General features: G+C 42.0%; 1 protein-coding gene across 1 annotated transcript in view; it reads left to right on the top strand.

Annotated features, from left to right (window-relative positions):
- Positions 1 to 27,848, top strand: part of MTHFD1L (methylenetetrahydrofolate dehydrogenase (NADP+ dependent) 1 like) — a 181,569-nt gene that overhangs the window by 103,979 nt on the left and 49,742 nt on the right. The window contains exons 21-26 of the mRNA XM_070376862.1: positions 1,836 to 1,975; positions 5,064 to 5,105; positions 6,215 to 6,315; positions 6,856 to 7,033; positions 22,439 to 22,546; positions 24,677 to 24,829. Of these exons, the coding sequence (XP_070232963.1) occupies positions 1,836 to 1,975; positions 5,064 to 5,105; positions 6,215 to 6,315; positions 6,856 to 7,033; positions 22,439 to 22,546; positions 24,677 to 24,829 (722 nt within the window). The remainder of the gene's footprint in view (positions 1 to 1,835; positions 1,976 to 5,063; positions 5,106 to 6,214; positions 6,316 to 6,855; positions 7,034 to 22,438; positions 22,547 to 24,676; positions 24,830 to 27,848) is intronic.

The following is a 27,848-nucleotide window of genomic DNA, read 5'->3' on the forward strand; positions in this document are numbered from 1 at the left end:
ACAGTCAGCCCTTTGCATCCACAGATGCTGAAGGCTGACTACATTCAATGTACCGCTCCATTTTATATAAAGAGCTTTATAGAAGCATCCTCAGATTATGGTGTTCACAGGGGCTGCTGGAACTAATCCCCTGTGAATGCCGAGGGTCGGCTACAGTGATAAAATCACCAAAATTGTCCTAAATACTGTATTAAAAGGAATGTCTTTTACTTCTTCAGATTGCCCTGCTATGTCTCTTGTTTAAAGGAAATATAGTAAAGGGGAAGAGAATGACTTGTAGCTATGTTCATTCCAAATTGAATACTTTCAAAGGAATATTTTTCAATATGTCAAAAGCATATCAACAGTCATAAAAAAAATTTATATCCTCTGGCACCATACTCTTACCCTTGGGAATTTATTCCAAGAATATAATTTGAAACAAGTTAAACTCATATGCCCAGATACTTTGCAGCATTCTTTATATTGGAAACAACTCAAACATCGAATAACAGGCAGAAGAATTTCGCAAATCTTGGTACATCAACTTAACAAAATTATAAGCTGTCACTTATAATCACCAATTTGAAAGTTTGTAGTACAATAAGAAAACTGTGATAACTTTAAAAAAGCAGACTACAAAATTCTACCTATTCTATAAAAATTATATAGTCATATGAGGCACTAAAAGGAAACCATAAAGAATTAGGACAACTGGTTGACTAAAGAAAGGTCAGAAAGAGTCTGAAAAAAAAAAGGATCTGAAATTATTGGTGTTTTATTTTTATTAATTTTTTAATAATATGTGTATTCAGTGAATGCTAGACACAAATTTGTTCACAGGTTAAATAGTTTTTATTTTATCTTAGTAAATTTTTTTACTGTCTATTCCTATCTCTGCCATAAATTATGGCTTTGGTTGTACTGTGAGTATGTAGTACATATTCCATAAATATTTACCTTCTGTTACATTGATAGTATTTCTTTCCTAGAGCAGTGTGCTTCTCAAATTTTAATGAGCATTCATCTCACCAGGGGATCTTGTCAGAATGCTGGTTCTGGTTCAGTTGTTCTGGGATAGAACCCATGAGTCTGCGTTTCTAAGCCCCCAGGGGCTGCTCATGTGTCTGGTCCAGCTCTCTGCTCTGTGTATGAAGATGCTGCTGCTGACCCAGAGTCAGGGGTTATCCTCTTGGAAGGCAGTGTTGGATAGCCTCCCTGGTATAGCCAGAACTGCCTCAGTAACATTTCTAGCAGTCTGGGGGCAGTGAAAGAATGGTTACAGATGACTGTCTTCTGTGGTTATGAAATAAAGATGCTATCTTATCAGGCCTGATGATCAACCTTAAGCCACTCAACTAATATCAACTTTGTCCACTAATAGAAATGGCATTAATATAAGTGATTCTGTGTGTGTCTTATAAAGAGTAAGAAAAGATTTTCTATGGTACTCATGCTAGCAGTGTTGTTTGACACTGATTGACTATTTGGAACCTGATTAAAAACTTGAAAATCCCATCTGGGTTAAGAAAAGCTTTGCCTTGACATTCTACACTGGAAGAAAAATCTTGGCCAGGCAGTGAATCCTTAAGGAGCAGTGGTGTGAAGCCGACTCAAGAGTCATATTTTTACAATTCTGAACACTGTAAACATAAGGAACATAAAGAAGCAGAACATTTTCTAAAACCAGGGGGACATCTTTTTACCTTTTTGTATGTACAGGATACCATAGTGTATAGTAGCCTTGAACGTGGAAAGGAATTTGTCATCCTTTGAATTTGAACCATATGAATGATTGTCAAAACTTACCATTGTTTTAGAAGATCATAGCAGGTTTCCAACTTGATTGTCCACAGTGACTGAAGCTGGCTTTGGTGCTGATATTGGCATGGAGAAATTCTTCAACATCAAGTGCAGAGCTTCTGGTTTGGTGCCCAGCGTTGTGGTTCTGGTGGCGACCGTGAGGGCTCTGAAGATGCATGGAGGTGGACCGAGCGTAAGTTCCATGCTTCCTTTCTAATAAAACAGAATGAAGCGGAATTGAGTCTTTGAAACACTCAAACCTGCTTCATCACTACAGTTTTCTAAAATGTCTCCTTTTTCATAAATCATCATTTCAGGGCACTTAGAGTTCAGTAAGATCAAATAATTAGTAACACCCACCAAGTTATTTCTAAGCAGTATTTTGGAAAGGAGCATAATGTAACCTCTAAGAGTCTAAACTGAAGCTTGTATCAACATTTTATAACCCCATGGTAATGGGAGGATAGAGGCTCTGTTTCCTGAATGAAGAACAGAAGGGTAAGAGTGATGGCTTTTGTGGGTGAGGTAGTTCAGTGTTTGTATAGATCATTTTTTGGTTCACTGATGCTACATCTCATCAGATTTCATCTAGCACTATTTTCCTCCTGTTTCTGTTTATTATGATTTCACTTTATAACTCTGTTAGAGCACTGGATTATTTCTGAGAGAGCTTTGCCTAGAAATCTCAAATTCTGGTTTAACATTTTTAAAGACTTTATCAAAAGTCTCACATGTAGAATTCACACACAACTGAAAGGGAAATTTGTCTTTTCCATAGCAAAGGTGTATTTTTTTTTTCTTTTTTTAGGGATTTCCAAAGGGAGAATGAGAGATCTTGTGCTCATTCATCATTTTTGAAATAAAATGGTTTGGCATTTCTTTATCACTTAAATCTTGATATACAACACAAACTGCCAAATCTGATTTCTTAACTGGCATGCTCTGTATGCAAACATCACACAATAATCAATTACATAGCATAAAGAAATAAGTTTGCCATGATGAAAAACCATAATATGTAGTATTTAATTGTCTTATCAATTCTTTGTCCTAGGAGGGGCAGATGTTATTTTATACCATTTTACAGATGAGGAAACTAAGGTTTGGTGGGTTTAGGGGATATGAGCTTATTTGAGCAGTATCACCAGGTCTGAAGTTTATGGCTGAGGTCCAGATCCTCCACTTTTTGTCCAGCAGACAGAGCTGAATATGAATGAAGGGGAAACTTTTTTGAATCCCTAATCCACTCATTGATACCAGAAATAAATTTGAAATTCCCCCTCCCTGTTTTACAACCTAAAAATTATAAAATCAAAGGGCTTTAATACTCAAAGGGCTTAGACACTGTCTAGTCTGGTTCAGATAAAATTACAGAGCTACAGGAGGATTCCAGATCTTGCTTAGTAATCTATTTAGGGGACTAATCAAACATGAAATCAAGGTCTCCTGACTTTAATTCCACACTCCAGTTTCGTCTTTGTCCTATAAAAATTCACTACATGATTTATAATCCTATTTCAGTTCATCTTAATGTGTGTGCTCTGTTTTACAATGATTGCATTTTCTGCTCACCTTAATCCTTGGTACCTCATCCACTTCTACTTAATGTCATGGTTCCATGCTAGTGATGATTGTAACATGACTCGAGAATAATAGACACAGATACAGTTGGAAGATGATAAAGGGGAGGATCAGGAAGCCAATTGAAGTTTAGCTTTCCTCTCCTGGCCTCCAGTAGTGCTTCTCCTTTATATTATTTTCTGAATGTCTGTAGGTCTGTCTCCCTCCTTAACTCTGAATTCCTTGAAATTAAGGACTGTGTCGTATTAATTTGTGTATTCCTCATGCCTGGCATAGTCTGTATCAAAGAAATGTTTTCAGTAATTGAATAATAAATGAACTTTGATCTTCTTAATCCTGTATTCTCTGTTATCCACCTCATTCCTTCTTACTTGAATCAACTCTGTTACTAATGTTTTTGATCCTTTATCATTTCTACTTCCTTTTGATATCATTACACAGATAACCACGGCTGCCTCTTATGTTTATTCAGCTTGTTTTTTTCCCATAATTTGTGCAGTGGAAAATCCTATGACCCTTGAACTTGCCCATTTTAGCCCCAATCATATCTCATCTTCCAAAATGCTGACCATTCTTGATACAGTAAAAGAACAAACACTTTTGGATCCAGATATTTCTTTCATAATTAGTTTTTTAAACATGTCATAAGGAGGGTTCTCCACAACCAGTAAGATGTGTATTTATATTAAAAAGTTATTGTAAGGAATTATTAATACCCAATTATGGAGGCTGACAAGTCCAAAAATCTACAGAGTGGGCAACTGCTGGAGACTCAGAAAAGCCAATATTCCAGCCCCAGTCTGCTGGAGAATTCTGCTCAGATTCTTTTTGTTCTAGCAGGCCTTCAGCTGATTGGATGTGTCCCATCTACACTGTGTCATTCAAAAACACCTTCATAGAAATACCTGGAATATCATATTCCTTCACAATTTAAAAAAAACTTTGTCGTAGAGGTAACTTTTCAAACGATTTCTAATATCCTCAAGACCTCTTTGCAGAGAGGAGAGTAGATCACCACATCCTTGGTGAGTTAAAATGGCTGGGGTTTCTCACTGAAACCAGTTGCAGGGTATAGACCACCACCACCCCCCCTCCCAAAAAAAAGAAAAAGAAATGTGGAACTGTGAAAAGTCACTAAACTGGGGTTTCAGAACCCAGTTACAACAGTTCATGCCCCTGTTCTGCTCTCATTCGTTGTGTAACCGTGAGCAAGACGCCTGCCTTCTCTCAACTTCAGTTTCCTTATCTTCAAGCTGCCAACCCCACTGGTTTCTGTGAGAAATTAGGCTCAAAAGGGAAAAACTAATGGCGATTATTTTAAAATGGTTTAGAATTTATTTAGAATGATGATGCACTCTGTATAAATCATATTGTGGGTTCCCTTTTTTGCTAGGATAATGGGCAACAGTATGAAATTAGAATTGCCTGAGGAGTTTTTTAACTGTTGCTGACCATGGGTCCCACTCCCAGAAATCCTGGTTTAATTGGTCAGGGTGGAGCTCAGGCTTCAGTGATTTTTTTAAAAGCACCCAAAAGACTTTATGTTCCTCCAGGGCCACCAATGATTGCTTTAAAGCACAAAATGTGCTTTTCAAGTGAACCTTCCAGAGAGGGACCATGATTTGTTTTTCTTTCAGATCTTTAATCAGAGTTAACAGTGTGACAGGACTATTCTTAATTTTTATCTTTTCTTATCTCAGGTAACTGCTGGGGTCCCTCTTAGAAAGGAATATACGGAAGAGGTAAGAGTGGAGAATTATTCAAATCCAGTTAACCATTGGCTGGCAGCTGAGTCTCAGTCAGGAAACTGGTTCTCTGCCAGTGGCCTCTTAGAAAAGTGCTTCTCTAATAATCTAATGGGTGGAGAAAGGGATAAAAATCCATTCAGTTAACTCTCCAATCTTAAGAAAAGGTGGGTGTAGGCTTTCTGTCTGGGCAGTCATCTGAGCAGGCTTCCTGGTCTCCAGCACTAAGGGTATGTGAAGCTTGTGTGCTTAGTCGCTTCGTCGTGCCCGACTCTGCAGCCCTATGGTCTGTAACCCACCAGGCTCCTCTGTCCCTGGGGGTTCTCCCAGCAAAAACACTGAAGTGGGTTGCCATGCCACAGGTCACCCGCGTTGCAGGCGGATTCTTTACCATCTGAGCCATCGAGGAAGCCCATATGAAGCTTATACCCATGTATTCTTTTGATGACTTGCAGATTTTGATGGACTGGCAGCAGTACCTCTTAGCTCCTACAGGTGGCACCATGAATTTGAGCAGAGAGTAGCTGGACAGGGCTGTCACCCTCCGGGGACCGTATGCCTTCTTGTCCACCAGCCCACAGAGCGTGGGCATGTTGCTGATGTGTTGGCTGCCAGTCAGCAGCAGAAATAGCTGCCTGGCTGGAGACCCAAATATGCCATTGGATCTAGAATAATTTTAGACTTTATTTGGAAAATGAGCCTCTTCCTCCTGCAGCCATCTTTTCTTGGGGGGAAAAAAAAAATGACTTAGGCTTTCTTGCATAGCTTCCAGGACAATAAAGTAAGCATGTGCTGTGCTTAGTTGCTCAGTCATATCTGACTCTTTGTGACCCCGAGGACTGCTGCCCACCAGGCTCCTCTGTCCACGAGGATTCTACAGGCAGGAATACTGGAGTGGGTTGCCATGCCCTCCTCCAGGGGTTCTTCCCAACCCAGGGATCAAACCCAGGTCTCCTGCATTGCAGGCAGATTTCTTTACCGACTGAGCTACCAGGGAAGCTAAAGTGAGCATAGATGGAACAAAACCTGCCAGAGTGGGCTTGCCATTGTCATTTGGCAGGTTTAATGGGAGGTGATACTATGCAGGGGTCTGGTTTTTCTTACAGAACCTCCAGCTGGTGGCAGATGGCTGCTGTAACCTGGAGAAGCAAATTCAGATCGCTCAGCTCTTCGGGGTCCCTGTTGTTGTGGCTCTGAATGTCTTCAAGTAAGTCAAGCGTCCTTCTTTAAATGCGGGCATATCACTGGGCCACCCTGTGAAGTACATTTGTGTTTTGAGGATGTTTGGGCTTTTCTGTGCTTCATCTAAAGTATAGAGAAATAACTCTACTCATTCTATTTGTTTGGTTTTCTTTGGATTGGTTTTACTTTAGCAGATGTGTTCCCAAATATTAGCAGGGAAGTGAAATCTGTAAAGTAAGTTACCATTTCTTTCACTTTTATCATTATTATTATTAATTCTGACCAGCATTTCTTACTGAAAGACGATGGATGATCAAAGGGATATGCTATGGAATTTTCTCAATAAAACCTTTAACAATTTGAAATATTTGAGATAAGAGTTGGAGAGGATTTTTCCCCCCATGCTTTGCTTAAGATCTGATTTATTTAAGCACAATGTAACCACTTTTGATGTTTAGAATATATTCAGTGTTTGGGAGCAAAGTTCTGTATAAACAGTTAGTCTTTCTTTGAAAACATCACTAAATGAATACAGATGCAAAACCACAAACATTTTCATCACCAGGACCGACACCCGCGCAGAGATTGACTTGGTGTGTGAGCTTGCGAAGCGGGCCGGCGCCTTCAATGCAGTCCCCTGCTATCACTGGTCGATTGGTGGGAAAGGGTCAGTGGACCTGGCTTGGGCTGTGAGAGAAGCTGCAAGCAAAGAAAGTCGTTTCCAGTTCCTGTATGATGTGCAGGTAAGATCCAGCACAAGGATGAGGATATGCCAGGCCAGTGCTAAGAGCTTCGCACAGGTTGTCACGACAGCTCTGCAGATAAGGATTAACAGAAGGTTGAAGAGGCTGAACCATCTGACCCGGTCCGGCTCCCTGGGACCCCAACTCTTTGGCCCCTAGCCTGTGTTCTGCACTCAGTGCAGAGGGGCTTTGGAGTATAGGGTTCAACAAGGTTGGCACAGGAACAAGACTTTTGAGCAACTTCATCGTTGTTGTTCAGTTGCTCAGTCATGTCCAACTCTTTGCAACCCCATGGACTGCAGCATGCCAGGCTTCCCTGTCCTTCACCATCTCCTAGAGCTTTCTCAAACTCATGTCCATTGAGTCAGTGATGCCATCCAACCATCTCATCCTCTGTCGCCCCCTGCTCCTCCTGCCTTCAGTCTTTCCCAGCATCAGGATCTTTTCCAGTGAGTCGGCTCTTTGCATCAGGTATCCAAACTATTGGAGTTTCAACTTCAGCATCAGTCCTTCCAGTGAATATTCAGGATTGATTTCCTTTAGGATTGACTGGTTTGATGTCCTTGCAGTACAAGAGACTCTCAAGAGTCTTCTCCAGCACTACAGTTCAAAAGCATCAATTCTTCGGCTTTCATCAGTTCAGTTTAGTTCAGTCATTCAGTTGTGTCCAACTCTTTGCAACCCCATGAAATTCAGCTCTCATCATGCTTGGGAAATCATGGGCAGTATTTTCTTTGTCTGTTTCTGTTAAATCCCCTTTGTATCGTGGTTTTCTTGAGCTATTAAATATGTCTAATATATATATTTTTTTAATTTTTGGATTGTGGTAAAACACATATAACATAAAACTGACCACCTTTTCCATTTTTAGGTGAATAGTTCACTAGTGTTAAGTAGCTTCACATTGTTGTACAACCAGCATCTCTCTCCATAGGTCTTTTCATCTTGCAAAATTCTGTACCCCTCAAACACTAACATTTCATTTTTCCTTCTCCTTTATTCCTGGCTGTCTCATGCCAGTGAAGCCATAGAATATGTCCCTTTTTTGACTGGCTTATTCACTGTCTCAGTCCTTTCAGGCTGCTATGAGGAATATCATAGTATTGGGTGGACGTGTTAACAGCAGAGATTTATCACTGATACTTTTGGAAGCTGGGGTGTCTGAGATCAAGGCATAAGCGGATTGGATATCTGGCGAGGGTCTTGTTGTTTCTTAGATGGCAGTCGCCTCACTGTATCCTCATGTGGTGAAAGTGGGGAGGGATCTTGTCTTTTATAAGAGCATTAATCCCTTGCATGAGGGGTGCACCCGTATGACCTAATCACTCCAGGGCCTAACCTTCTAGTAACATCAACCTAATCACTCCCAAAGGCCTCACATCTTAATACACCATCCCATTGAGAATTAGGCTTCAACATACCAATTCTGGGGGCACAGAAACATTCAGTCTATAGCCCTTACTTAGCATAATGTCCTCAAGGTTTATGCATGCTATTGCGTATGTCAGAACTTCCTTAAGGCTGAAAACAGTCCATTGTATGTTTATGTCCTTGTGTCTGTCAGTGGCCAGTTGGGTTTCTTCCGCTTCTTGGCTGTTGTAAATAATGCTGCTTGCTGCTGTGAACATGCAAGTAAAACTGTGCTTCCAGTTCTTTTGGGTATATATGCTGAAAAGGAGTTGCTGGATTGTCTAGTATATATTTAAAAACAGCTTCATAATGAGCATTCAGTCAGCATATCTGAACTTCCCAGGATCTCAGTCTCTCCATTCATCTTTGTTCCTATCCAAACATCTCCATTCTGAATCTGCTGGCTCCAGCTCTGGCTGTTGGATTTGCCCTCTTAGGTAGTCCTTGATTGCTGGAGTTCTCAGCCTTAACTGGTGGCTTCTCCCATCCCTTCATTCCTCACAAGTTCTGTTGGTCTTGAGTCTAGAATTAAATCATCAAGAATATGATGATTATTCAACGGCTGAGGAGGGCTTGTCGTGTGCCAGGCACTTTGTACTTGTTAACTTCTTTAGTCCTTACTTCCCTGCTTTCCCCTCATTTTACATATAAGGAAACAAACAATTGTCAGGAAACAGACCATCACCCAACCCTGATCGAGAACCGCACTGACTGGCAATGGCAGATTTTAATGATTTCATATTCAAAAACTGGCTCTTTCAGGAAAACCATGCAAGATGAAAAGAAGGTCAATAAATAGAAGCAGTATTTTGTGAGTTACGCTGTCTTTGACAGGCACTAACCCTAAAATGAACCCTTTTCCTTCCCACCAATATTAAAAATTTTTGTTGTAAATTCGTGTTCATTGTAAAGATGATGCTGTTAAAATGTCTGCTCTTCTGTGAAAAGCGGATTAATTTTATAACAGTGTTGCCTCAATATTTGGTAGGATTCTTGCCTCCTTTGCCCACATACTCTATAACACAGAAATTAGATTTAGCTGCATAATTGCTTATGCAGTTCAGCCTTTTATTGCTTCATGACAGTTTATGAAAAGAGACTCTCTCCCTAATAGTTCTGTCCCTCATGCTGTCGAGTCCATTTTAGATCATAGAAGACAATTTACAGTCTTGTAACCGTGTAGAAATCTGAGGTCACCATTGCAGGTAGTAACAGAATTTAAGCTCCCCCCACCCGCCATCCACCAGATTTCTTGCATAATCAGTGTTGGTGAACCTTTATGGACTAAGTAATGCTTTTATTTTTTAAGTTTTATTTAAGTAATAGTTCTTTTGAAACCCTTTTAATTCCTTTTATTTTTTTTTTCCCCATAACTAACCCTTTTGATGCTTGATAGCTCCATAGGGAGGTATGAGACTGCCCTACGGGAAAAAAAAAGAAGTGTTAAAATACTTTTGGATAAAACAGCCTGATAAAAGAAACACCCGGCTGCCTTTGCTTCTTTGTACAAACCGGGTTTCTGTGTATCACCCCAGACTCTATTCCACCCAGAATGTATTGGGGGCAGGATTGATGGCATCTCATTTCCTGCTCCAGTCCCGCCCCCGTCTTGTTTTACCGAAGAAAGACGGCTGAGCTGATTAACGAATCAGAAATAGTGTAGGAGCGCAGGGCGTGACTACTTTGGTGGGGGAAGTAGAAATCATCTCAAAAGCCCAAATGAAAAGACGAACAGCTCGAAAGAAAAAGAAACACCTGGCCTCAGCTCCCTGAGTCTGTGGCTTTCTGATGACCTGTCCATTAGTTAAAGTGAGAATCAAGCTGCTCTTCGGACTCAGGAGTCTGTGCCAACCTGTCGAAAATTGAGAGATGCAACCACTGTTCTTTACAGAACAATTCTGCATATCTTTCACCAGAGTAGCTTCTAATTCAAGAGCAGGCGACAGTTCACTTTACAGAGGAAGCTGTTGATTAATTCAAAATTATAATTTTTTTAAATATAGAATAAGGGGCAGGGGCCTAATTGCTCAAAGGAAGTTTATCATGTAAGAATTAATATATTTAATATACTGCATCATTTCCTTTCACCCCTTAAGGATGATCACAGTCAGTCAGTTCAGTCGCTCAGTCGTGTCTGACTCTTTGCGACCACATGAATTGCAGTACGCCAGGCCTCCCTGTCCATCACCAACTCCCGGAGTTCACTGAGACTCACGTCCATCGAGTCAGTGATGCCATCCAGCCATCTCATCCTCTGTCGTCCCCTTCTCCTCCTGCCCCCAATCCCTCCCAGCATCAGGGTCTTTCCAATGAGTCAACTCTTCGCATGAGGTGGCCAAAGTACTGGAGTTTCAGCTTTAGCATCACTCCTTCCAAAGAAATCCCAGGACTGATCTCCTTCAGAATGGACTGCTTGGATCTCCTGGCAGTCCAAGGGACTCTCAAGAGTCTTCTCCAACACCACAGTTCAAAAGCATCAATTCTTCGGTGCTCAGCCTTCTTCACAGTCCAACTCTCACATCCATACATGACCACAGGAAAAACCATAGCCTTGACTAGATGGACCTTTGTTGGCAAAGTAATGTCTCTGCTTTTGAATATGCTATCTAGGTTGGTCATAACTTTCCTTCCAAGGAGTAAGCGTCTTTTAATTTCATGGCTGCAGTCACCATCTGCAGTGATTTTGGAGCCCAGAAAAATAAAGTCTGACACTGTTTCCACTGTTTTCCCCATCTATTTCCCATGAAGTGATGGGACCAGATGCCATGATCTTCGTTTTCTGAATGTTGAGCTTTAAGCCAACTTTTTCCCTCTCCACTTTCACTTTCATCAAGAGGCTTTTGAATTCCTCTTCACTTTCTGCCATAAGGGTGGTGTCATCTGCATATCTGAGGTGACTGATATTTCTCCCGGCAATCTTGATTCCAGCTTGTGTTTCTTCCAGTCCAGCGTTTCTCATGATGTACTCTGCATATAAGTTAAATAAGCAGGGTGACAATATACAGCCTTGATGGACTCCTTTTCCTATTTGGAACCAGTCTTTTGTTCCATGTCCAGTGCTAACTGTTGCTTCCTGACCTGCATACAGATTTCTCAAGAGGCAGGTCAGGTGGTCTGGTATTCCCATCTTTTTCAGAATTTTCCACAGTTTATTGTGATCCACACAGTCAAAGGCTTTGGCATAGTCAATAAAGCAGAAATAGATGTTTTTCTGGAACTCTCTTGCTTTTTCCATGATCCAGCGGATGTTGGCAATTTGATCTCTGGTTCCTCTGTCTTTTCTAAAACCAGCTTGAACATCAGGAAGTTCATGGTTCACATATTTCTGAAGCCTGGCTTGGAGAATTTTGAGCATTACTTTACTAGTGTGTGAGATGAGTGCAATTGTGTGGTAGTTTGAGCATTCTTTGGCATTGCCTTTCTTTGGGATTGGAATGAAAATTGACCTTTTCCAGTCCTGATCACAGTATCCTGTCCTTTTAGGAAGCTATTAGAAATACCCACCAAAACCCATCTTCTCTTGGACTTTTTCTTTTCTATTATTGCTTTTGACAGTTTATCTTTACAGTTTACAGTATAATGTCTCTATATCTGTAAGCACCCAGGGAAATGCTATAGCAGATGAAAAAAGGAATCTGTATTTAACACTTTATAAGCTAACAAATTTCTCTGCCATGCATTATTTCAAGTATATCTAATCTATTTCTGTGGGATGTGTGAGCTCAATTCTGCTTTTTAAATGGGCAAACGAGATCTTAGAGAAGGTGAGGGACTTGCCCCATGACGAAATGGACACTTGATGAAAGACGTAACATTATAGTTAAAGGGGTAAGACTTTGAGTACATTAGAACTGAGTTTAAATCTTGGCAGTGCCTTACCGTGGATGTAAACGTGGGCAGTTCTTCAAGTCTCAGCTTCCTTATCTATAAAATAGTGTCTGATATTGACATCAACTTCACCCAGTTGCTGTGAGAACAAAATGAAATGTCCCAGAGTAAAGAGCTGGGACATGGGAGGCTGGGGATCTAAGTTAGCTCTAACTTCTGTCTGTTTCACTTCAGAGGGCATTTCCTGAATTGACTTTCAGGAATCGTTTTGTAACTCAGGTAACTTTGTCAAACTCCAGGGATGGTGTCCTTTCCAAGTGGTTTAAACCCAGCAGTTAGAAGCTCCCAGGGCACCGGAAAAAAAGGCCTCCCCTAATTAAAGCCAGACATTTAGCCATCTTTCTCCATTAGAATTGGGAGCTGTTAGTGATTTATTAAAATCTCAGTCACTTTTGCAAAGGATGCATGGCACCGAAAGTCTGTCTGAATATTGTTTGTTACATCAGGAGTGAGGGTTGAAAACTGTCTCCCCATCCCTTCGCATCCTTCCTCTAACCTCACAGACACCGTGAGGTGCAGCCTTGACACCAAGAGAGGATGGTGTTTGTTTTTGTTTAAAGGTCTTTCCTGTTCCTTGTGTGAAGCCATGCTCTTGATCACAGCGGGGCTGGAATCAGGGGAGATCAAAACAGCCCAGGAAGACTGTCTAGGGCCATGCCAGCACCAAGGATTTCCGCCCTGTTGCACTCGCACTGCCTGTGTGTTTATGAGTGTTTTCTCCCCTGCTGGCATGCATTTGGGGGGTAGAGGAATTGGTTGGTTATTGAGGAATTATGTATTTTCTATTTCTTAAGGATTCAGATCAGTTTGGGGGTGGGTATTTGACAGATATCCTTTTAGTTGGACACTGGGCATTTGCAGCCAGAACCTCAAATTTTAAGGAAATGAATAAAAATACATGTGTATAAGTACTTGTATATATGTGTATAGAATGTATGTGTGTATGTAGTGGTGGTTTTTTTAATATTCCTAATGTGAAATTCCCTGTTTTTATCATTTTTAAATGTACCGTTCTGTGTATTTAGAAAATATAGAAATGTATACATTCATACTATATATAGAGAGTTTAATTCATAAAATTTTAAAATTCAGAATGATCGTTATGTACATCCTCTGTGCCTTTTATATTTCACAGTAACTGCTGAACAAGCTTTAGGGAGAAGGGACGACCTTTCTTTTTACACCCTTGATTGTCCCTGTACTCTTATCTCCTTGTCAAGGCCTTGGCCTCCCTTGGCTCTCTCCTCCCTGTCCTCAGACCTGCCCTTGGTCTGCCTCTTTCCACCAGACCTTTTTTCAGCTCTCTCCTTTATATCCCTTGTGTGCAACTGAATATTTGGCACAGTTTATAGGAAGGTGCCCCTTGTATTTCCAGTCCCGTGAGTATCTCATGCAGAGTCCGTATCCCTCCCTGTGCTCTCGTGTTCTGCTTTCTTATTTATGTGAAGCTCTGGGTCTCCAGCCTGAACTGCTTCTAGCCCCTCCCTCGTCAGCCCCTTCTCCCCTTACCTCCTCTTCATGATTCAGCTCCAAGTTCCCACACCGCCTCCATGCACACCCTTTTGCAGACACACCTCAGATCGCTATCAGAGCTAGATTCTTCTCCAACACTGGCCTCTAGGTTCCCTGTCCAGTGTCCTTTGGTCTCACTCACCTCCTTGGCCTACCGGCTGCCACACCCATCTTTGTTTGACATGTGTCTTCAGATCTGAATCTGTTGTTGGAACAGGCCAGCTTTCTCGATGGGCTTTGTGATTCTGGTAGACATCTGCCAGCTTAATCCCCTTGAGGCTAGAAATAGCACCTGATAAGAAAGAGTGGTCTGTACCCGTTTCACTTGTGCATGTCACAAGGATTCCTATAATTTCACCTAAGTGCTTTCTTGTAACTCGAAAAATGGAATGTCAATGTGGTGGAAGCTTCTAGAATTGCATTATATCATCCAGAATTATGGGCCATGCAAGAAAGACAAGGGTGTAAAATGAATCATCAGTGTCACACCTCCAGTTAGCCAGTCATTTTCTGCCTCATTCCATCCATCCCCTGAATTTTCTGACTTAAATTCAGATGACCTGAGACCACTCAACAGAGGTGCGTGATCAGTCACTGAGTTGTGTCCAACTCTGTGGCCCCATGGGCTATAGCCCACTGTGCTCCTCTGTCTATGGGATTTCCCAGGCAAGAATACTGAAGTGGGTTGCCATTTCCTACTCCAAGGGATCTTCCCAACGCAGGTAGTGAACCCACATCTCTTGTGTCTCCTACATTGGCAAGCGCTTCTTTACTGCTGCGCCACCTGGGAAGCCCAGTAGGTACAGAATCCGTTTTCTCAGCCTGAAAAGCTGGCAACATTATTTAAATGTTATCACAACTGTATTAAAGACTACTTCAGGATTTGGGGAGGAAATCACTCAAAACAGCACAGGCTTCCAATCGCCTAGAATCTGAGAGATTAGCGATTTGTTTTAGCCACCATTTTATTTCAGAAAATGATTTCTTTTTCTTTTCATGAAAGTAGTTTCGTCCCCACTTGAGTAAAACGTTTAATCTTAGACTAGAAGATTTTTCTTTGGCATCACAGCTCCAGTAGATAAATTAGGGAAATATGATTCCATCCCATGAAAATAGAGCCTGAGCTTCACCTCATGTCCATTTGTATGAGTCTCTCAACACACTGAGGTTTGTGAGTAACTTTGTGCAAGGAGGAACATCAAGTGTGTCATAAAAATACATGAACATCGTTAGGCCAAGCAAGTGCTCAGGCCACTACCAGCCCTTCCCCCTCCTGTGGGAAGGAGATCGTTAAATTCATATGTTCCTCTGTTTTCCTTTGGTGTCACTGTTATGTTCTACTTAAGACTATACAAGCCCAGGAGACTACTCAATAACCTAGACGGAATGGATATGTGTATATGTATAACTGAATCACTTCGCTGTCCACCTGAAATAAGCATATGAGCCTTCCCAGATGGTGCTAGTGGTGCATTACCTGGAGGTTCTTTGCCATGCAGGCGATGTGGGTTCAATCCCTGGATTGGGAAGATCCCCTGGAGAAGGGAATGGCAACCCACTCAAGTATTCTTGCCAGGAGAATCCCATGGACGAGGGAGCTTGGTGGGCTATGGTCCATGGAGTCACAGAGCTGGACATTAAAAAGCAAAACCCAAAATATTGAAATAAGCACTTTATTTTTAAATTTTTTAATTGTTCAAATGAAAGTAAATTAAGGACTAATAAAAGATATCCATAGTGAGGAAAAATCCTCAACTAGTAGTAAAAATATAAAATTTTCCACTAGATGAAACAAAATTCAAATCAGTATTCAGTTAGCATATTTTAAAACAAGGCACTATATTATTATCACTTGAGTTTGCTCTGTTAGACACTATGTTGACTCCTTTGCATATTTAGTTTCATGAAATATCGTCCTCAAGATGTCCATCTACAGTAAATCAGACAGTCAGAATTCCTGTGACCTGAAATAAATCAAAACTGAAGGCAAAACAGACTAACAAGAAAGAGTATACAAAGTCACTCTTGTGCTGTGAATGTGAATTCCTTATCATCATCATTTCACATGGACAAATATGGGCTTTCTGGCGATGAGCCTCTCTTCATTCTCAGACCTCAGCTCTCTCTACCTTGCATCCTGGTTTTCTTAGGAGAGCGAGTTTCCTCTGGGATTCTTCTGGACTGACCTGTTGCTTATGACCAACACGCCGGCGAGGCTAGCCACTTGGGGAGCTGGCTCATGGCAGTCGGCACGTACACCTTGGGTAGCTCAGATGTGCTGGTTTCCAGCCAAGGACATGCTTTGTGTTAAAGATAAAAAGCTCTGTTGTTCTCAGTCACAACGCAGAGCTGCTCCCATGACACTAGGGGGAGTGTTGTAATGAAGCTCCTGGTGTAAGGTGGGTTCATGTTATTTACTTTTATTGAAGTACAGGAAAGGCCATGTAACAAACTACATTTTATTTTCCCCAAGTCTAGCAGATTCATGCTTTTTTTTTTTTAATTGAAGTATAGTTGATTTACAATGTTAGGTTAGTTTCTGGTATACGGTGGAGTGATTGAAATATATACAGGTATATATATATATATACACACGTATATATATATGTGTATATATATATATATGTGTATATATATATTCTTTTCAGAATTTTTCCTATTATAGGTTATTATACGATGCTGAGGGTTTCCAAGGTGGTACAATGGTAAAGAGTCCTCCTGCCAATGCAGAAGATGCAAGTTCAATCCCTGGGTCGGGAAGGTCCCCTGGAGAAGGGAATGGCAACCCACTCCAGTATTCTTGCCTGGGAAATCCCATGGACAGAGGAGCCTGGCAGGTTACAGTCCACAGGGTTGTCAAGAGTCTGAGGAACGACTGAGCGACTTAGCATGATTAACTACATGCATGTGAAAGAACTATCTGAAACCAGAGGAAGGATTACCTGAGAGGATTAGAGAAAACAATACTAATGAGGATTGAGAATCATTTCTCTGGGGTCACAAAGAGTCAGGTACAACTGAGCAACTGAATACACACACACTTATGATGTTGAATATTGTTCCTTGTGCTATACAGTAGAACCTTGTTATTTATCCATTTTATAAATAGTTGTGTGTGTGTGTTTATCCCAAACTCTTAATTTATTCCCTCCCTCCTTCCCTTCTCATAGCTGTAAATTTGTCTTCTTTGTCTATGCCTCTTTCTGTTTTGTAAATGAGTTCATTTGCATCAGTTTTTTAGATTGCACATCTGTGATGTATGATTTTTGTCTTTCTGTCTGAATTACTGTACTTAGTACAATAGTCTCTCAGTTCAGTTCAGTTCAGTCACTCAGTCGTGTCCAACTCTTTGCGACCCCATGAATCGCAGCACGCCAGGCCTCCCTGTCCATCACCAACTCCCGGAGTTCACTCAGACGACGTCCATCGAGTCGGTGATGCCATCCAGCCATCTCATCCTCTGTCGGTCCCCTTCTCCTCCTGCCCCCAATCCCTCCCAGCATCAGAGTCTTTTCCGATGAGTCAACTCTTCACATGAGGTGGCCAAAGTACTGGAGTTTCAGCTTTAGCATCATTCCTTCCAAAGAAATCCCAGGGCTGATCTCCTTCAGAATGGACTGGTTGGATCTCCTTGCAGTCCAAGGGACTCTCAGGACTCTTCAGGAATCAAGGTAGTGATTCCAGAGGTCTTTTCAAGAAAGATCATGTCATCTATCTTTGAGTAGCTCAGCTTCTTTAAGCCTGAATCACCCCATCAACACTATGAATGTGGTGAAGGGTGAAGCCTCCAGCCTTCCTTCCTGGTGTCACTCAGCCAGGGTTCCAGGTGGGCAGACTCTAAATGAGAAACTGTAGATAACATGACCCTAGTTAGGGTTTCTTTCTAGAGCTGTGCTGCCCAAGCCATAGCCACTGGTGACAGGAAGCTATTGAAGTTTGAATTAACTGAAATTAAGAGCTCATTTCCTCATTTCAGCTACTTAATAGTTACATGAGGCAGGTGGCTTCCGGCCTGGAAAGCGTGGTTGTAGACCGTTGCCATCCTTATAGAAATTTCCATCAGAATACTCTGTTCTAGAGTATTTCAGCGATTTTTATACATTTTAGAGGTTTGGGAGGAAATTAATGTAGAATATGTTCAGAGTTATATTCTTGGTGAAGATAGAGATTTAACATAGTCTTAGTTTCAAAATGATCCAAGATTGTGGTATACACTCCAGACTTTGTGAAGTAGCTTATGAGTGTATTGAGAAATGGTGCATAATAGAACAGTCACTCTTTCCAGAAGAAGCCTTGTGTTTGCCACCATTCCCACCTTGAGGTGTGCCTTCCAGCTTGTGTGAAATTATCTTTCCTTTTATTGCTTATTAAAATCTTTCACATCCTTTAAGCACCACTCAAGTTCCTGCCAGCCTCACGCTGATCTCCATGCCTTCCCCTGCAGTCTATGATCTTCTGACTTTCCTAGTAACATATATGCAGAGCCTTTATCACTCGCTCCAATCTGTCATATTTTACTGTGTCATCATCCCCACCCCAACAGGCATTCTCTGTACACAAAACCCCTGAAGTTCTTTGTACACCATGATATCTTGAAAGTACTTGGCATAGCTGGCTGCTCATTTGGCAGATGTTTGTGGAGTGGCTGCTGGTTGCAGATCGCTATTCTAGACATCAGGGATATGAAGAGGGAAGAGGTGATGAACAGATAAATTTGTAGGTATTTAGGGAGTTGGAGGAATGCCAGGGATGATGAATACGTATCCATGTATTATTTATTTTACCATTTTATTTATTTTATAAAAGCTATCACTGAAAACAGAGCAGTACAAGTGAATATCAAGTTCAGATCAAAATCATTGGACTGAACTTGACTTTCTTTTATCTTTAAAGATTACACTCCCCCACCCCCCAAGTCAAGCAGAGAAACAGCAGGAAGTTCCTTGCCTGCTGAAACAACATAAATAGATCATATCCAATGGAGCTGCCTTATTGGTGCAGTTTTTAGTTTGTTAAATGCAAAAGTTGTGTTAACAGAGACACAGGTTTCATCTCTGGGTTGGGAAGATCCCCTGGAGGAGGAAATGGCAACCCACTCCAGTATTCTTGCCTGGAGAATGGACAGAGGAGCCTGGCAGGCTACAGTCCATAGTGTCACAAAGAGTGAGACATGACTGAGATACTAAACACACACACACACATAATCTTTTATAACTGTTGCACCACCTGGAATCCTTGCTTCATCAACAGGAAGTTCAGAAAATATGTATTCATTTATTCAACTGTGTATTGAGACCCTACCCCAGGGGCTCAATCCCACCTGTAGGGGAACAGGAGGTGGTCCTTGACCTCAAAGAGTTTATAGGCTATTTTCAATTCTTCAGCTAATAAATGTGAAATCTTTTAAAAATTACCCTCGAGTTTTCTCTAACCCAGTCTCAACTTGACACTCTTGTGGTCATTCTTTTGCAACAAGCCTAGAGCCATCCCAGGCTTACCCTGAGCTCAGACCGAGGAAGGCAGCTCTGGTTACTATAGCTTTCCCATTTCCTTTAATCATTTCCGTCCTTTCCCTACCTTCTGCCTTCCTGGAAAATAATTATCATTTCTTTCTAGATTTGTCCCATCTAGAGGTAAATATTTCTTTTCTCATTTCTCTTATGACACGGTTAACAAAAGGCCCTTTGCCATCCAGTAGAGTGGGTGAGCTTGATCCTGGCACTGTTACCATTTGAGGGCCATCGGAGTGCCCCAAGAGAGTGTGGACGTTGCTAGTGGCTATTTGCTGCCAGGCCCTGCTGAATCTCTGGTCCTGTATGACACCCAGGTCAGAGTGTTCCACAGCCATCAGATGGCAAAGAAGAGAGCACCCACGTGTGCTTGAGGAAGGTCAGTGTATGTTTCCTGGAGATGTTGGTCTTCGAGGTAGATCTTAGAGTGAGCCTCAGGGAATTTTAGCAGAAGGTTAGAGTTACTAGGAAGGTTAGACTTACTGTAGAGGGTATATTAAGAGTGAAGAGGCCAGTAATGAAGCTTTCGTGGTAGATGAGACCATTAACATCCCAACCAAGAAATCTGTAAGGATCATCTTCCCCATAGCCTCCCCTACACTTGATAGTCACAGACTTTCGGTTTCATTCATCTCATGGGTATGAATTGGTTTTTCATCATTTTAATTTGCTTTTCCTTGAATACTAATGAGATTGGGGATTTTTCATATTGTTATTGGTTACTCTGTCAACCAATATTACATATGTCTGTCTTTTCCTGAATTTGTGGAAGTTTTATGCATTCTAGTAACCAGTCTTTTAAGTATTTGCATGTATCTCCCCCTACACTGTTCTTTATGCTTTGTTCTTATTCCCGATGTCTTTTTTAATACAAGAAATTTAAAATTTTGATATCAAATCTATAAGTCATTTACTTTAAGGTATATTCTGTTGTTACCTTGTTGAAGAAATCCTTCCCTCCTTTAGGATCATAAAGTTCCCCAATTTTTTCCCTTAGTGTATAAAGTTTTAATTTAGAAGGCTTTGCCTTTGTTCCATATTGAACTTACCTGGGGGCCTGGTGAGAGGTAGGAATTTCGTTGTATTTCTCTCCAGCCAGACGTCAGCTGCAGGGTCAGCCCTTGCCCTGTTTTGTTCCGTGTCTGCTGTATGCTGTCCCACACCTGCTGAGGTGTCCTCCTGTGTTCTTCCTTATCTCAGCTTGATTAACCTTCTTGTCCTGTGCCAATACCACGTGGAATCCATTAGCATCGTTTTGTAGTGTGATTGATACCTGGTATGGCAGGTCCCGTACCTTCGTTCTTTCGGTTTTATTTATTTATGAAGTTATCTTACCTATTTATGCCATTACTCTTCATTAGCAATTTTAAAATTGATTGGCCAAGTAACGCAAGTGCTTTTGGGATTTTTAATGGAATTGGATTGAACTAATAGATTGTTTGAGAGACCCGACCTCTATTCAGTGTTGCATCTCCTCATCCATGAAGGAAGTTTCTCTCCTTTGATTCAGATCCTCTTTTATGTCCTTCAGTGAAAGATCATAATGACTTGCACCTTAATTTCTTTATTCATAGAAACATTCAATATTTCAGCTCCAGACCACAGAGCACCTCTACAGTAATAAAAACTGTGGTAATGAAAAGCACATTTTAAAGCAGTTTGGGATTCTGTCCTATTGAGAAAGTAGAACAAGCTTTTATTTTCTCCTGTTCGGTAACTCTCCCTCCTGTGCATATCAACAGTGATTCATGCAGATGTACCATTTGCCACTGTACAGCAAGGTCCTGGAGGTGGCCCACAAGAGGCTTCTTCCCCTTGGCTGGTGTGCATTCAGTCAGCACTTGGTCCAGCAGCACTTTACCAAACAGTAATCCACCAACTACATTTCATTATGCCTATGTATTTCCTACCCGCAGTAAAATTAGGAGCAGTTTTGTCAGATGCTTTGCTTGAATTAAGAATCACTTCATCTATGGAACATTCCTTTCCTAATTAATCATCCTTGTTTCTTTTTTAAAAAGCTTTTTAAAATCTGTTTTTGGCCGTGCTAGGTCTTCATTGCTGCACAGACTTGTCTCTAGTTGCAGCGCGTGGGCTTCTCATTGCCGGGCCTTCTCTCGTGTAGCACAGGCTCTAGGACACATGGGCTCGGTGGTTGCGGCTCGCGGGATCTCGAGCACAGGCTCAGTAGTTGTGCTGCACAGGCTTAGCTGCTCCGAGGCGTGTGGAATCTTCTCAGCCAGGAGTTGAACTTGTGTCTCCTGCACTGGCGCGCAGATTCTTTACCACTGAGCCCCCGGGGAAGCCCTCTTGTTTCTTAAGAACACTTTTAGTATTTTACCAGCAGTCTATATCCAACATTATGGAAAATCTTTCCGTTTCCTCCCCACACACTTATTTGCCCGTACCTAGTCTTCTCGGATGTCCCCCCTTCTCCTGATGTCTCATCATTGCTAAAGTGACGCTAGGGTCAACCTCTAGTTTTCCAATAAAATGTTGAATCACTCCAGCATTTATATTAAAATCTCAACCCGTTCTTACTCATAAAAAACATATTTATTCCTTAGTATTATTACATTTAACTACCTTATAACCCAAGTGGAGACCTACTTAAACATCAGCACTGTTTAGTCAGGAGACTTTCATTCTGACATAAAAACCATCAAAAAACATAGTAATGGTACATTTTTTATAAAGATGTAATGGATAAAAGTGATTTAAGTAGATAAGTAGCCTCTGGACTGGCTTAACCCACTCCAATGTTCTTGCCTGGAGAATCCCAGGGACAGGGGAGCTGGTGGGCTGCCTTCTATGGGGTCGTGCAGAGTCGGACACGACTGAAGCGACTTAGCAGCAGCAGCAGCAGGACTGGCTTAATACCTAATGCTTGTTATTTGTGAGTTAATCTCTGATTTCAGTACATTAAGGATGAAAGAAGAGAAAGAGGTTGCTTCAAATACTGGAGTTGATGAGAAGGGAATCTGGTAGTGAATTTTAAGCAATTACAGAAAATCTCACTAGGCTTTCTATTAATTTTTTAACCAGATGAAGCTTAACATTTTTGTTGTCATTTGTGTTTGTCCAGCTTCCAATTGTGGAAAAGATAAGAACCATTGCCCAGTCTGTCTATGGAGCCAAAGATATTGAACTCTCTCCAGAAGCACAATCCAAAATAGATCGTTACACGGAACAGGTAAAAGTTGTACTCTTAGGGAAAAAAAATCCAGCTTAAGCTTTTGTAATTATTCACCCTGAATTGAGAGCTGGCATATGTTCTGCCAGCTGAATTTGGCTTAATCTACTGTGTGGTCTACAAAAATTAAGTTAATATCCTTGGATAGGATATTGACTGTAGTTATGTTGAGAGAATATACCCTCTGACATACACATCTTTGACTTTTGTGGTTATAAATGTGTCTAATACAGGTTGTATCCACGTTTATCTGTGGTGTGTGATCTTTAGGCACTGCTTATCAGCCAGAAACACTAAAAGTGTTCTTGGGTGTGCAGCTGTGGAGTCAGAGTTAAATGATCTGTAGTGCTTCCTCTTACTGTCTTAAAAATGTTAGCACAGTGCCAGGTTAGTCAAATAAGACTGCCGTGCGTAAAGATGGGGTGCTTGGTGTCCTTTTTTGTATAAGTGCTTCCTTGGCTTGGTGCTGAGGTTGTCCACCATGGGTGAAGACTCCCTTCCCTTCTGCTGTGCAGGTGACCAAGATGCAGCAGCGTGAGTCTAGCCCCATAATAGTCATGTCGGATAGGCTCCGCAGAGTGTGTTCATCCACCCTGACCAAAGGGGCCCTGTGCCTCAAACGTCCCCTCCTGTTTACTATGATCAATAGAACTCAGAGCTCTTCAGGAGTTTGCTGGCAAAAGAGGATGCTCCTTCATGAGGAGTATCATTGATATATTTTTTCATCTCCCCAGCTCTTAAATTCTATTTTTAATGCATATTTAATATTTTGTCCTATACTACCAACTCTCACCAGAGTATTCTCCCAGATTTGATAAGATAGTCAACAACTCATTTCTTCTTAGAATTTTCCAAGGGCTTAGAATGCTCTTGACTTGTATTTAAAAAAAAAGAAAAATGATTCCTAAAATTTGCTGTACACACTGACGTTGTTCTGCAGTGAAATTTTGACTCATGTGCAATGAAATGAGTAAAATAAGGTCATTGTCATGAGGATTATTTTCCCCCATGAGTTTTTAATAATGCTATTTAAGGACTATTGTTAAATCCAATATTAGATCCTTCCTGACTTTTTTCTGAGGCTTAAAAATTTACAAAGTAATAGGGTGATAGTACATAGCATGCTGGGTTTTTTAAAAATATATTCTTAACTGGTAAACTTTTAAATTGGCAAACCCTTATCAGTTCACAAAAATTGTTTCAATGTTTGATTGATCTCTGAAACCCCAAATTCTGGGCACTGTTTCTGCAGAGCAATCTTGATTAACCCCAGCAGATTTCTGATCAGCATCTATTAAGAGAATAGAGAACAGCCCCACCCCACCCCTCAGTTGATAGTTCAATAAAATTTTCCAAATAGTCCTAGATTGAATCATAAGAAATTCTGTGTGGGTTACCTCTGGAGATTTCATTCCTTTTATCTCTGTCTGTCCACCCAGAGAATGTTCCTTAAAAGTTATGTGTCAAGTGTGTGGTTGCAGTTGATCAGCCAAGTGTCTGAGGAGGCACTGTGTCCCCTTAATCGGGACCAGGCTGCAAGGACACTGTACTTTTTGTGAGGCCCCACATGTGACTTCCTGCCCTTTCACCTTTGAAAACTCTGGGTCAGGCATCGCCTTTGGTCCTTAAAAATAAGAGGCTTAAATAGTGACCTCATCTCAGTTCATATAATGTAATCGCAGATCAAATAGCCGTGATTCATAAAGCAACACAAAGGGGCCCTTTGCTTGCTGACAGCCGCCAAGAACGAGTGAACAGTGGGACTAAAAGCCTCATTACGGAGCCTTCTCCAGATTACCTTTCTGAGTCCCGGATATTAATATTCTTGGAAAGTGGTTTCTACAGCTGCTGCTGCCGTGCCAGCAAGGAGCCACCCTCCCTTCAAACACACACGTAATAGTGTCTTTCTGCAATAAGAATTATCCAGAATAAGTAATAGACAGCCTCAGCCTGCCAGGTGGTGATCAGGTGTAGCTGAGTTGCGCTCCCATCTTCTTGCTCTGAACGAGCAGTAACAAGCGCTACTGTGTGTGTGGATCTGAGCCGTGGGGGTTCTGGAGGGGGGTGCAGGTCAAACAAGTACAAAGAACATTTTTGCTCAAGGATCGCTTTTTCTTGCCTTTCTTACAGGGATTTGGAAATTTGCCCATCTGCATGGCGAAGACCCACCTCTCCCTGTCTCACCAACCTGACAAGAAAGGCGTACCCAAGGGTTTCATTCTACCCATTAGTGACGTCCGGGCCAGCATAGGCGCCGGATTCATTTACCCATTGGTTGGAACGGTGAGTGTGTGACGTCCTCCCAGAACCTTCCCCAGTCTGTGTTGTTAGGACTCCTAAAATCCTTAGGCTCTGCGAACGCCTTGCAGACCAGATATTGGAAAGTAATTAATAGGATTTGCTATTTTCCTAAGTACTCTCTTCCACAATGAAAGGACGTGCCTGCCACTGTGGTTTGGATTTTTATTTTCTTTAGATCATGTGTTCAGGACTCCTTGAGTCATAAAATTGACTCTCCCCTTATAGAACACGGAAGAGAATAACTTGGGAGAATCCAGGCTGCTGTTGAGATGGGGGCGGGGGTGGCTTAGTCCAGGACAGCTGGGTCTTCATGTCGTTGTGCTCAGAATAAAAAGACTTCACTGCAGTGGAGTAAATGGAGGCCACCACCAAGTCCAAGAGATAGGACCAGCCCCCTACCCCAGAGCTGGGAAATCAGTCTCTCACCCTCCACCTCTTTGTCAGGGCTGCCTTAGAAAATGAGTGAATCACATGAGTTCCCAGTTTTGACCTTATTCTGGGGAGACGTTGTTGCCATGGGATGGTTATTGTTATTTCAAAGCTTCTCTTTGGACAGAAGGGAGATAGTGCAGAAGTGAAAGCTTATCAAAGTACTTAAAACCCATGATGATGGCCTTAATACATAAAATGCCTCATTACAGCTACTCAGTGATGTGGTGGGTTCCCTTGGTAACCGTCAGTGACTGAAGTTTGTTTTCTCATCATGGGATGCTCTTGGATTAGATTGAGCAGAAAAATTCTTAATTGTCTCTGTTGTCGTCATTGTTGTTGTTACAAGCTGATCCAAGTCCAAGCAGGAAACATAACAATTTTTTAAAATAAGCCAGGTGTCTCTGTTGTTTAAGCAATGGATGGGTAAAAAATGCGTAATGAGGACAGAGTTGCTTGCCTTCATATTTGCATGTTTCATCTGATATTGGGCAACATGTTTTCAATAAGTGTTTCTTGAATTCTTAATGCCTGTGAGGCACAGAGATACTACACGGAGTAAATGTGAGATGCATAGGGTTGAACAGCACAGAGGTGTGTAGAAAGTGTGATGATGATGATGATGTTCAATCGCTCAGTCGTGTCTGACTCTTTGTGACCCCATGGACTGCAGCACGCCAGGCTTCCCTGTCCTTCACTGTCTCCCAGAGTTTGCTCAAACTCATGTCCATTGAGTCCGTCATACATTCCAACCATCTCATCCTCTGCCGCCCCCTTCTCCTGCCTTCAGTCTTTCCCAGCATCAGGGTCTCTTCCAGTGAATCGGCCCTTCACATCTGGTGGCTTAAGTATAGGAGCTTCAGACTTGGTGTTAACATCTTAATGCCCTCTGGGCATAGGAGAGACAACAGCTGTTTCTACTGGTTGCAGGCAGGGCCTGTGAGGGAGAAAAAGAGAATCAACCTCCAACAACTGTGGAAACAGTGAATTTTGAGTCAAAGGCACAGAGTTACATGGTAGCCTTCGTGGGTTAATCCAGTATGCCTGGAGCTGGACAGGGGTTGAGAGATTAAGAAATGGGATTAGAGTAGCAAGATCGATTCAAGCTGTTAAGGATCTGAACTGCCATCTGAAAGACCTTGGATTTTATCTCATGCACAATGAGAGCTGCAGTAAGATGGGTTTTGCACCTGGTTTTTATTCTTTTTCTTTCTTTCTTTGTTATATTTATGTATTTATTTATTTGGCTATGCTGCTTGGTTTTCAGGATCTTAGTTCCCCAACCTGGAATTGAACCCTGGGGGCCCTGGCCATGAACGCGCCAGTTCCTAGCCACTGGACTGCCAGGAAATTCCCCTGGTTTTTATTCTTATAATAAGGAAAAGGAAAATGTCCGATTTATATTTTAGAAAAATAGCTCTGGTAACAGTGGGAAAGTGTTGAGAGGGAAGAGAAGCAGACCGAGGGAGACATGGGCCGAGTAAAGAGGTGCTCCAGGTTAGCTCAGCAGCCACAGAAGAGGAGCAGTGAATTCCAGACATATTGTGAAGGTGGCCCCCTGCACGTGGGCTTGGGGGTCGAGTCACTTCCAGTCTGACCACGGATGGTGATGCTGTTGGGTGTGGAAGGAACAGTCAAGAAGTCAGGTTGACAGGGCCAGAAATGCATCTGGCCCGGAGACAGAGAGCTGGAAGGGCTCATAAGATCAATATAGCATGATCTGTGAATCCATTGGAAACACAGACCCAACAACCAGGAGAAAGGAACAGGCAGGAAGAAAGCCCTGAGAATTTTACGAATATACATGAGGGTGGATACTGGGGAGAAGCAAAGACCAGCACGAGAGAAATGAGAAGAGGGAGAGGATGGTACTCGAAAAACATCCAAGTTCATGGAGCCGACTGGATAGGAGGAGCCCCCGGGAATCTGGGAAGACCCCGGGGCACAGGGAGACCAGGGGGTACACAGGAGCTGGTGATGGAGCCTCTCACTGAAGGAGGGGTAACACCAGGACTGGCAGAGGGAGAAGGGGTCAAGGAAAACAGGTTCCGAATGGTATCTTGGAAAAGGCTCAGCTGAAGGTAAAAAGTAATCAGATCCATGGTCCAGGGGGAGAGAGGAAGAGGGGACAGACTGCAGAAGGACACCAAGGACTTTTTAGTGGGTGATAGAAATATTCTGTACTTCAATTGTGGTTCCACTACACGTGTACATGTGTCAAAACTCATAAAGCGCCATGTTTTTTAAGGGTGAATTTGATGGGGTGTAATTTAATCATACTGCGACTTCCCTGGTGGCTCAGACGGTAAAGCGTCTGCCTACAATGTGGGAGACCTGGGTTCAGTCACTGGGTCAGGAAGATCTCCTGGAGAAGGCAGTGGCAGCCCACTCCAGTATTCTTGCCTGGAAAATCCCACAGATGGAGGAGCGTGGTAGGCTACAGTCCATGAGGTCGCAAAGAGTCAGACGCGACTGAGTGACTTCACTTTCTTTGATCATACTTCACTTAACATAACCACCAGAAGAGCTTGCTTTGCATTCCTTAAAATGGCCTCAGTGATAGCAGCCACTT

This window comes from Bos mutus, chromosome 9, assembly GCF_027580195.1.
Source record: "Bos mutus isolate GX-2022 chromosome 9, NWIPB_WYAK_1.1, whole genome shotgun sequence".
In the NCBI taxonomy this organism is placed as follows: domain Eukaryota; kingdom Metazoa; phylum Chordata; class Mammalia; order Artiodactyla; family Bovidae; genus Bos; species Bos mutus.